Source organism: Watersipora subatra, chromosome 3, assembly GCF_963576615.1.
Source record: "Watersipora subatra chromosome 3, tzWatSuba1.1, whole genome shotgun sequence".
NCBI lineage: Eukaryota > Metazoa > Bryozoa > Gymnolaemata > Cheilostomatida > Watersiporidae > Watersipora > Watersipora subatra.
The window spans coordinates 22,126,134-22,138,696 of NC_088710.1; the positions used below are offsets into that span (position 1 = coordinate 22,126,134).

Consider the following 12,563-nt stretch of genomic DNA (forward strand, 5'->3'; position numbering starts at 1 on the left):
AAGTCAACAGAACCAGATTAAGGATAAAAAGAGAACATTTATCTCAAGATTAGGTAAAGTTTGATTTGCTGAGTCACCCACAACACTGTAAACACTCGTGAAACTTAACTCATTCGCACCCGACTAATTTCTAGGCAATTAGCCCCCAGATACCGCTAATTTTTCAGAAAATTGTCGTATCTCAAATTACTACTACAGGAGACAGACTTGAGATGATTTATTCAATAAAATTTCAAAAGAACCAACCAAGTCTCCTCTTTCAAAATATATTACATTCATATAGACACATTGTATCCCTTTTATGTAGATTCGTGCCTCAAAGAAGGTAGTTTCAGGAAATTTCCAATTTTGAAAAAATTGTCATTTGCTGAAACAAAGTTAGATTTGCACCATAAAAATTACAAAAATATACAAAGTTTGACTGAAATAAATCATTTATTACAGACAATACATATTTATGATTATTATTTATACATATGCAGTTAGTCATGAACATGAAAATCATGAAACTCTAACTTCAAACTTTTCCTCACGAGCATCATCCTTCAAACAAAATCATTGCAAATCTATATGCCAATATAACTCAAATAAAACATCATGAAAATGTTTCAAATAATACAAATATGTTCAATAACTCTGTTCTTGACTTTTCAGACTTCATAGACAGCTCTAAGAATCAATATGATCGTATCGAAACTGAAAGATAACGTTAGTCCGACTACGGCTGGCAGCGTAAAGAGTGCATTTTTATTCTAGCATAACGATTCAAATTGGCAAAATTAAAAGTTAATAAAAACTTTGAAACACTAAAAATAATGTTTTGATTTGATTTATGCAGTCTTTCAATGTCTTACCACTTCTGAATCTGCATATTTACTTCTGGAGTTGAAAAAAAATTATCACGAACAAGAAAATTTCAAGTCGGCATGGTGATTTCCGGTTTTGGTAGAAACTGAGATGTGTGTACTAATTTGGTTATAACTTTTGCCAGAGACGTCATAGAGGCATATTTTAAAGTTTGCTTGATTAGCCAGAAATTTTTCTCTCTAACTAATCAAAAATATTCTTATATAATTTAAAAATAACGATGCAAGGATTTGGTAAATTTCAGACGCGAGTTAACTCGCGTTGGGTGCATAGCAACGTTATAAATATGCGAGTTAACTCGCGTTGGGTGCATAGCAACGTTATAAATATGCGAGTTAACTCGCGCCTGGGTGCGAATGAGTTAAAGTATTCAGATCCAAAGCCAACAATTTCTATAGCCTCTGTTAGATTCTATTTCAACATGGACCAAGTGCATACAAGACACTACCGGCATAGCTTGATGTTTCTCAAGTACTAAAGCTAAGGAGAGAAACCAAAGTCATAAGGAAACAAAACATCAAGTGATCGTTCAACAAGTGAAACAATGAACTAATAAAGATTGGTTGAAGACTGCCTTACCTGGCACAGCCGTCACACCGCAGCTGTTCAACTGAATCACTGAATATAAATCCATTTTTGTACAACTTCCAAAAGATATCCTGTGATACACTACAAGACAATCACACTCATCAGATACTAAAGACCATCATTTGACCTACATTTATGTTACAATTTAGCAGCAAATTGTTCCAATTCTCAGCAAAACCACAAGGGCATGGCACATTTGCCCTAGTGATTTTTCAATCACTGCCAATCCTCATAATGAGGTTAACAGATTTACATATATAAAAGAGGAAACAAACTTAGTATGTTTAATATGTAGAACTCAGTAGCTAGAAACGCAGTGTTAATACATTACTTTAACTTAGCTAAACATTCTTTAAATAAAGGATTAACCAATGACCCTCGACATCTGGTTGATAAGCTGGAAAAATACTAAACAGCGTTACATTAATGATACTAGTGACCTAGTATGACAGATGGCAGGGAAGAAACGTACGCGGTTTGATGTGGAGTCGTAGTTCTACCAAAAAAATCAAAGTCTATGTTGAACCACTTGTAGACTTCGACGTGAAGAGCATTATACTTCTCACATATTTGCTCAGGAGTTAGCCCCTCCTGCACCGCCTTGGTCTCTGTTGCCGTGCCATACTCATCTGTGCCTGTTTACATCAACAAGCTGTAGTCATAAATTTCTACCGAAAAGATAAAGTGCTTCAAGTTGCAATCCAAAGCCAAAAGTAAAGCGCTGTGAGTGCTGCGTGTATTTGAGATATTACAGCATGGGACTGAGTTAGTAACTGATCAACTACCCCAAGTAATAAAAAATGAAAGTGAGTGATGACAACTTCAGTTGCGATCATGTAGTTAACAATTCACTTCATGCCGAAACACGCGTGTTTTTAGCTTTTAGTGGTGAGCAATGTGTAAGCAAACAATGTGTAAGCCAGTTCAAACAGTTCTATTGAATGAAAGTTTGAGATGTAAACAGATGAAACGCGATATGAAAGATGTCTCCAGCCACCATGTCTTCAAATAGTTTAGCAAATGTCACCAGAGAAACGTTAGAATTACCATAAGGTCTGGTTGACCAGCCATTACTAACAATGACAAGGATGTTCAATGATTAAAAGATATATGGCTTTTTAGGAAAATGCTGCCAAGGCAGTGAGCAACATACTACAATTATTAAAATTTCAACAAACAAAATTTTAGAACAAAGAATTCTAGCGAGCACAAGCCTACACAAAAACAAATTTGGTTCTTTATTGGCTTTCAGGAAAATATCCCAAACGGAACGTGTCATTGCGTAGCAACAGAGTGCTGTGACGTAGAGTGCGTAGGGACTAACTCCCCGGTCACCACTGTCACCACACAGCCTTCCCACTATCGGAGAAGGCTCAGTCACCGATAAGCTGACTCCGACGACCAGTAAATTATCAGAAATCTGAGAGATAAATATATAGTAAAGTAGGCGAAGCCTAATGAAAAGCGATTGTATAAAATGAGGAAAATGCCATCATTCCAGGAAAGAAAGCGCACTCTCTGCATGATTGTCAATTGTATGCCGGCACATCTGAATTCATGTATTTATATATATTTGTGCTGAAACATATATTCTCTGGTGACTAAACACTTGGTGTGTTTATTTATTGCTTGACTGGCTCGTTGAGAGCAAAGAAGTGGGCAGTTTTCTTTACAGCAGCAATCAACATAACTAACCAATCATGAAATGTGAATGTATGGTTTAAAAACAGGGTACAAGATATATAATCACCGTAATAAAAAACCACACAGGCGATGCAAATTGAAGGAAGCACAATGACTTTACTGCTAGCAATGTGCTATATGCTTACCTGAAGATAATATATAACGGAAATGAAAAAGTATTAACAGTTTTTGAAATGAAGAAAAAGGTTTTTTCTATAAAATATCACGAAGACTAATACATCCATTCAAAGAGACATTTTTGTAAATGCTGACTTGACAGCTGTTCCTCCCCTACTTCATTTGAGACACCACCTATTTTATAGACATACGTAAACACTGAAGAGCTACTGAGTGTGGTGTTGAAGCAACACGAGGCTCACTGACAGAGAAACTAAAGGCAATTTAGTACCCAAGGTCGTATGATATGTAATGGACAGAATGACTGACAGCACGACGTACAATAAAAAAAGCATTGTATACTATGTGCGGGTTGATGAAGGGTTATATTATACCGCCTTTGTGTTCTTTCCAAATGCATCAAAGTGTCACTGTTTGGCATTTTTCAAAAAAACATAACCAGGAATATTTAGAGGCCTGTATTCCTTCAAAGTAACTGAACCTAAATTAACCATGATCCGCCTACTTTTCTAATTTTAATAAGACGACCTCATCCTACCTCAATTTGTAGATGACGACCTCATCCTACCTCAATTTGTAGATGACGACCTCATCCTACCTCAATTTGTAGATGACGACCTCATCCTACCTCAATTTGTAGATGATGACCTCATTATACCTCAATTTGTAGATGACGACTTCATCCTACCTCAATTTGTAGATGACGACCTCATCCTACCTCAATTTGTAGATGATGACCTCATCCTACCTCAATTTGTAGAAATTAAGCTTTCATTTTATTTTCATTTAATCAATATTGTAACTGTTTATTTTTTTTAATGTTTTATTACTACTATATTAAAATATACTCAAAATAACCAACGTAATCCCTTACCAGAGGATATCTACAGAACAACTTAAATAAACTCTCACCAGAGACATAAAGAGGGTTGTAGTCCCTGAGTCGACAAAACCTGGAGAAGACATCGGCGGAGAGGACGCAGCCAATGATATTGCCCAGATGTGGCACGTTGTTAACATACGGCAAGGCACTCGTTATAAGAACATTGCGTTTGCCCTCCTTTGGCAGTCTACAAGTAACGAACATGTCTTTGTCAACCTATCAACAAAGGCCAAGCTAATGTAACCATTGATTGAAGAGATACTGCCGTTGGTGTATGACTGATATGCCTCCTGTCAAGGGCGCATCTATATGCTTGCATACATTTGAAACGCGATGTATCAGATATCGGACCAACAGAGCATCCATATAAGCTGTGGCAAATTTTGTTGCATCAAAGAATGATTGACTTGAGCAAAACTAAAACCTCTATTAACTGTTCAATGATGGGCCGAAATTTCATCTCTGACAAATAGCAAACACAGACCAGTACAATATTCTCCTGTACCAAAATTATGCCTTAATAACATTTTGTTACACATAAAAAATTGCAAATATAACATGGTTTACAATTGACTTAAAAATGAGCTTGCACGAAATTTCAATATCAGAATATATCACCAAATCACAATCGCAAATGACAGAAAAATAAGGTTATTCTCTTACTATTTGAGACAGTTTTTGATGTTTGCGGTGATCTGACTGCCAGGATGTTTCAAGATTAAAATTAACAAAACCTGATTGAGGTTAAACGTTCGGATTAAGCGAAAGTGGGATTATGATGTCGATAGTTGTAAAGATACCAACAGAATAGTGACGCGCAACAATTAAACTCAAATGCAATGTCTGATATCAACTATAGCAACAATAACAATAGTGACATCATTTCACACATATTTTTGTCATGATCTTTTTAATCGTGATCAAGTTTTGAATTGCGATCAAGTTGTGTCGATTCAAATTTTGAAACATCCTGGCAGTCAGATCACCGCAAACATCAAAAACAATCAAAAATGATAAAAACATACCGACACTTTCTGATAAAATCTACCAAAGTTTATTGTAAATTCATGTTTAAATAAACAAAGTTGTAGATATAACAATGTCTTTTAAAAATCCGGATAATTTTGGGCCATGATCTTCAACCAGTTAAAGAACTTTACTATGGCAAATGACCACTACCTCATCAGTATGGTGTAACAAAGATAGAAATAAATTAGATCACATGGCTATGTTCACCAAAATAACAGTAACACGCATCCAGATAAACAAATTAGCAAGAAACATACACAGGATGCTGCCGTGCGAGAAGAGGTTGACTTTGTGCTTCAGACCAAACTTCAAAAGCCCGTTGCTTCTCCTCCTCGGTGGGACCAGATGGAACTGACGACGTACTTGGGCTTGATGAAAATGTTAGCACGGGTAACGGCTGCTTGCACACATACTCCTACATGTATAGTAATAATCACACGTAATCAAACATACTCCTACATGTATAGAAATAATCACATATAATCAAACATACTCCTACATGTATAGTAATAATCACATGTAATCAAACATACACTTACATGTATAGAAATAATCACATGTAATCAAACATACTCCTACATGTATAGCAATAATCACATGTAATCAAACATATTCCTACATGTACAATAATAATCACATGTAATCAAACATACTCCTACATGTATAGTAATAATCACATGTAATCAAACATACTCCTACATATATAGCAATAATCACATATAATCAAACATACTCCTACATGTACAATAATAGTCACATGTAATCAAACATACTCCTACATGTATAGTAATAATCACACGTAATCAAAAATACTCCTACATGTATAGTAATAATAACACGTAATCAAACATACTCCTATATGTACAGTAATAATCACATGTAATCAAACATACTCCTACATGTTTAGTAATAATAACACGTAATCAAACATACTCCTATATGTACAGTAATAATCACATGTAATCAAACATACTCCTATATGTATAGTAATAATCAAATGTAGTCAAACATACTCCTACATGTGTAGTAATAATCACATGTAATCAAACATACTCCTACATGTATAGTAATAATCACATGTAATCAAACATACTCCTACATGTTTAGTAATAATCACACGTAATCAAACATACTCCTATATGTATAGTAATAATCACATGTAATCAAACATACTCCTACATGTGTAGTAATAATCACATGTAATCAAACATACTCCTACATGTATAGTAATAATCACATGTAATCAAACATACTCCTACCTGTATAGTAATGATCACATGTAATCAAACATACTCCTATATGTATAGTAATAATCACATGTAATCAAACATACTCCTACATGTGTAGTAATAATCACATGTAATCAAACATACTCCTACATGTATAGTAATAATCACATATAATCAAACATACTCCTACATGTACAATAATAGTCACATGTAATCAAACATACTCCTACATGTATAGTAATAATCACATGTAATCAAACATACTCCTACATGTATAGTAATAATCACATGTAATCAAACATACTCCTATATGTATAGTAATAATCACATGTAATCAAACATACTCCTACATGTATAGTAATAATCACATGTAATCAAACATACTCCTACATGTATAGTAACAATCACATGTAATCAAACATACTCCTACATGTTTAGTAATAATCACACGTAATCAAACATACTCCTATATGTATAGTAATAATCACATGTAATCAAACATACTCCTACATGTGTAGTAATAATCACATGTAATCAAACATACTCCTACATGTATAGTAATAATCACATGTAATCAAACATACTCCTACATGTATAGTAATAATCACATGTAATCAAACATACTCCTACATATATAGTAATAATCACACGTAATCAAACATACTCCTACATGTATAGTAATAATCACATGTAATCAAACATACTCCTACATGTATAGTAATAATCACATGTAATCAAACATACTCCTACATGTATAGTAATAATCACATGTAATCAAACATACCCATATATATTTTTTCTATATACAGTACACATATTTTTCATATAAACATTTATGTATATATAAATTCTTATATATATATATATATAGAAACAAATATATGTAGCCTATATATAGAAAAAAAGTAAGAGTATGTTATGGCTAGCAGGATATAATATATAAGGATAAAATATCACCACGGCTAGCAATCGGTGTACGGATAAGTAATACATGTACATTAAAAAACTTAAGCTTTATGCGATGAGTAAAGTCCAGAGTCTTTGATGTCAACAAACCTCACATCTCCATATAATATGACTGCGCTTTCAGCCATATACCATATACCCTCACATATAAGCCTACCTCAAATATGAGTTGACTGTAAAAAAAACTGACCCGAAACTGCGAATTTTGTTAAAATGTGTGCATAAGCCAACCCTACAAACCATAACATGCCGTACGCAGCTATCACAGCAAAGGGTGTAGAAAAGTATTAACTTATTGTGTACCTCATGATGCGTCGTATGACATGACAAAGTGTTTAGGTATGGCCAAGAGCTGCATGGTACGGCTTTTGTAGGCTTTGTACAAAAAGTTTCTGATTAGTGAGCAAGAAATAATTACACTATCACATCTGCACTTAAGCATCAGGAAACAACCATCTGCCTGTGCTGAGCCAATAGAAAACATGTTTACAGCCCTCTATGTGCTTAGTTTCTCTTTGCAAAAACTTCATTTTATATTATAGTTTCTTCCGAGCAATGACCGGCCGTATCAGATGCATCACAGCTATATAGGTCTCACAAATTGTAGATCAATGAACTTCTGATGATCATCTATTGGGCAATAGCACTAGTGACAGTGAATATTTATTTTTAACAGTAATAATAATAATGACCTAAGCTCGAGTACTAATACATAGCGATGACACTGAGCACGCTTAACATGTAAACAAGTTAACTGTTAACAAGTTCCCTGTTAAATTGACTTGTTAACAGTCTGTTAACAACTTGTTAACAACAGTGGACTTGTTAACAGTTAATAAGTTGACTGTTAACAAGTCAACTGTTAACCTTAACTTGTTAAGCATGGTGGTAGCGTCGGGGCTAAAAAGTATGTAACAGGTTACCAGCCACTTGCTAAACATGGTTTGAGTTGTAATTGTTGGAGTTAAGCATAATGTCATTTTAAGCGAATGCAATGAGAATTATGCGCATATCAACCAGCCCCTTCGTTGAGTAACCTCTTTACATTTTAAACTTGGCTTATTTGCGAAGATACATAGTAGATCCAAGCCATTTAAACAAACAGTAATTGTTACACATAGAACAAATTATGTGACCACCTTAATATCTGAGAGAACATCCGCAGAGAAGACAGCATCTACAGCCTTCTTGTAATCAGCGTGTGATGACAACTCCTCAAACCACTTGGAAATTTTTGGATACAAAGAATTGAGCTCTAAAACAACCAGTTCAGTGTGATTGGTTCTCAGCGTGTGCTGTAATTCAGTTTAACTTATCTGATAAAGTACTGTTAACAATTTCCTCCTTTCATAACCAAGTTGAAACGTCACAAACCCGAGAGTTTTCACAATGATGAATGTTTTAGAATAGAGTTAACAATTATAGAAATTATTATTTTTCATTCTTGGATGATTTTCGCTTATTATGATTGTAGATTTTACTGTGCAGCCTAACCAAAGTTTTGACCACAATCCATTCTAATAGGCTGTTGGAAAAGCTACTTGTTCAAAATGAGAAATTATTTTTCCCATTAAAGATAATGTAAGAAATTTTAATGTATTTCAAGTATAAAAAATGACACATAGACATTTACATTATTTTATGCTATCAACTGTATATTAAAAAAGAGGGGTAACAGATAAAGTAGACTAAAATTTTCATAAATACTCTATTAATAGAGTATGCTAACTTCCTCAGATTTTGATTATAATAAAAAGAATACAAGAAATAGAACGGGCTTCATTCAAAAAATTACACAAATACTATACACAAAACACAGTTAATATTTAGTAAACCACAATAAACACGTCTGCTGACAACATATCGTGAAATAAGAGTGAATACTGTGAGATAAATACTGAGGATAATAAGAGAGGGTGTCAGCTGGCAATTGAGCCGTATCGTTGGGTCTTCTCAGTTTTATCTTCTTTGGGTTGGGAGGGTTCAAGTCCCAAATCTTTGTTTGACATTTGAAGGAGTATAGTAGTATTTGGTCAAATTTCTATTTGTTTGAAATCAAAGAGATTTGAAAACTTAAAATAAGACTAGTTATTGGTGCAAATCTGTTTCACTATAAATATCCAAAACTTGGAATCAAATAGTCATTCTGAAGATTAGAATAATTTTTTACTCGTATCCCTAAATTGCACAGAAAAGACAAACAGATAGAGGTAGAACTATCACTTATATATGAATATTTGATAAAGACAGCATTCAAATGATAGCAGACAAATAGCAAACCACTAGCAAACATGCTATCCACAACTTTATCAAGTATAAAACACTTTAAGATGACTAACTCTACAAGGGGATTGAAAAGCAAATAATTTGGCCAGCTAAAAATAAATTGACTTGTTTGGCTAGCAACACCTAAGAATATCATAAAGCAGTTATCATGTTATAGGCAAAGTCTATGAGTATTCTTGTCCGATATTTTACAGAGACTCATGCTTTCAGTTGACAGACTTATTCTATACCTTTTAGCCTTTACCATGAGAGCATGTAAGGCAGAGATAAGTCGAATTCTCATCTCTGCCAAGATAAATTTTCTAGCAATAAGAACATTTACATACTAGATAAGACAACCCTTACTTTGACTAGCATTAAGTTGTAAACATCTCACCACAACCGGTACTCACCTACTAACAAACAACCCCAGTGAACTGGCTAGCACCAATCTATTAATAGTACAAAGGAAGGCAACTTTGACTTTTGTTCTTGTCAAATCTGACATGTCAACATAATTTTCTCGCACAATCCAAGTCATGCCTATGATTAATTACTCCATAGTAATTAATTAGAATCAATTAAAAATAATCCAAACATGACCTTCATCATTTAAAAAGACTGAGACTTTAAAAGATGTTTACGATGAAAAAATATGACTGACCTACCCTGACAAGGCATGAGTTACCTGGTATAGCCTTAGTTGAGATGAGAGGAAACAGAGTTGACCAGATGATTGGATAAAGGCCTTGCTGTGTGCCAAGGAAGGACGATTCCAGTCTTTCTAGACATGACATGAGGGCGGAACCAACTGATGCTTCCTCTTTTTTCATGAAATGATTAACCACAGTGATGTGGATGAGAGGCTATAAAGACATCAAATACAGTTCAGAGGTCATTCACACCTAATGGCAGCCACTATATTGTTAAGTTGAAATCGTAACGTGATCAACTAAAAATGAAGCATTATCAATATGTTTGCTATATCCAGAAATGGCAGAAGTTACGTGTTCAACATCGATGAGATTGTGGCACTTTTTTAGACTAACCACCTTGTTTAACTCCGAAATTTTTTTTTCTTAAATAGAATAGAAGGCAGCCATTATGATCGTGAAATCAAACCGGTACAAATAAAGATAACTTTCTGTCTGATGACTTATTGTTTGAAACAAAGAACTAATACAAATAGCTACATGTATAATACTGATGTCATCATATATCTACTAAATAAAACTGTGTATTAGGAATCATCTTCTCTTGTTATTGATCGATATAAGTGTATGCAGCTGCATGTAATAGCTACATGTATAATACTGATGTCATCATATATCTACTCAATAAAACTGTGTATTAGGAATCATCTTCTCTTGTTATTGATCGATATAAGTGTATGCAGCTGGCCGACTGACCACATGATTTAGGGAATGTGTCGTATATTGACAGCCAAACGTCGTCACTAAGTTACAGGTACCGTCTCTATTAATATTATATGCTGACAACAGGCAATACTATGGCTATCATCTCATCCTGTCTTAAACCCCAATAACCTAAGTATACTCGAAAGAGACAGAATTGAGTGTTTGGGACCGGATCTATTCACCATATTACCTAAGGTAAAACTAGTCACCCAACGATGTGATGTGCAGGATGTTAAATTAGAAAAACAACTTTCTCACGAGTCACTATCAATTGACTTGATAAAGAGAACAATACTTCATATTAATCTCCCAATTCTTAATTTTACAAAAAATAAAAATTGGGAGATTAATTTTTAATTACAAACTTCAAATTCAAAGCTCGTGACATCACGCCGTGTCTTTTTTCTAATTGCAACTCATAACCTACTAGTGACAGTTCATCGACAGTCTCGAATGGAGTTGAACATAAGTTCAGGCGAGTCGCTCAACCCCAGTTCTCACAAGCAAGCTGCGTGACTGGAACAACGAATGACAGACTAGTTGTAATCTACGTTACAAGCACTAATGACAAGGAATGATAACTCTTTTACTTACGGCCAATTGTGTTGCCTCCCATTCTAACCATTGATCTATTTCTGGAGATTCGGCTATGTTTAGAAAATAACTGCAATCAAAAACAAGTGCTGATAGTAAGGATTATTACAACTGGACAATCACTCAACTCTTACTAGTCAGCAACTAAAACCTGCAAGTCAAGGAAGGAAAAATATGAACACATTGCCATTGGATTATCAAAGTGGCCTAGAAGCATATGCAATGAACTGTACGCAATGTAATAGTTGAAATGTTGCTCACATATGTACTAACAGCTTTTTCAAAAGAATGTAATCAATTTCTAAATTTAATGAATGATTTGGAATATCACAATGAAACAATTTGGTCTAACAATAAAAAAAATTATTCATACAATTCTTTTAGGCCTCTAACTAGAACATGCGTAGATTTGAGTTTAATAAAAAAAAACTAAATTTGATTTTATGATCATAAAACATTTATTAAATCAAAATGAGCTAAACATATGCAGTTATGGGATACTTTCTGAAAAAAAACATTTGGAAAAAATCACATAAATATATAGATTACTATTGAGAAGTTACAGAGCTTGTGGCTAGCAGAGGGTATCCCATTTAACTTAAACTTCAATGAACAGCTAAGTGGAGACAACTTTAGCAGTCCACCTACCATACTGCAGCATTTGTAGATGACAGCACTTCATTTTCCTCTATGAGAATCTTCACAGCAGAAGAAAAATCTAGCAAAGGAAATTGAATCATTGAACTAGTTGTTTTATATAAACAAATTTCGAGTAGAAATAAAACCCTCACAAATAGTCAGTAAGCCACCTCCAATTATTGTTCAGTTCCGCTCCAGTTGCATGGATATACACTGTGTAAGTTGTGGGCTATAGAGTTGAAGGTGCTGAACAACATGGCAGGT

The 12,563-nt window shown here is 34.2% G+C and overlaps 1 protein-coding gene across 1 annotated transcript in view; it reads right to left on the bottom strand.

Annotated features, from left to right (window-relative positions):
- The window catches only part of LOC137392030 (methionine--tRNA ligase, cytoplasmic-like), a 44,898-nt gene that overhangs the window by 25,965 nt on the left and 6,370 nt on the right, over positions 1-12,563 (bottom strand). Inside the window, exons 2-9 of the mRNA XM_068078619.1 lie at positions 12,309-12,378; positions 11,661-11,730; positions 10,337-10,514; positions 8,523-8,638; positions 5,446-5,603; positions 4,189-4,346; positions 1,928-2,090; positions 1,447-1,536 (exon numbers count right to left, since the gene is read on the bottom strand). Of these exons, the coding sequence (XP_067934720.1) occupies positions 1,447-1,536; positions 1,928-2,090; positions 4,189-4,346; positions 5,446-5,603; positions 8,523-8,638; positions 10,337-10,514; positions 11,661-11,730; positions 12,309-12,378 (1,003 nt within the window). The remainder of the gene's footprint in view (positions 1-1,446; positions 1,537-1,927; positions 2,091-4,188; positions 4,347-5,445; positions 5,604-8,522; positions 8,639-10,336; positions 10,515-11,660; positions 11,731-12,308; positions 12,379-12,563) is intronic.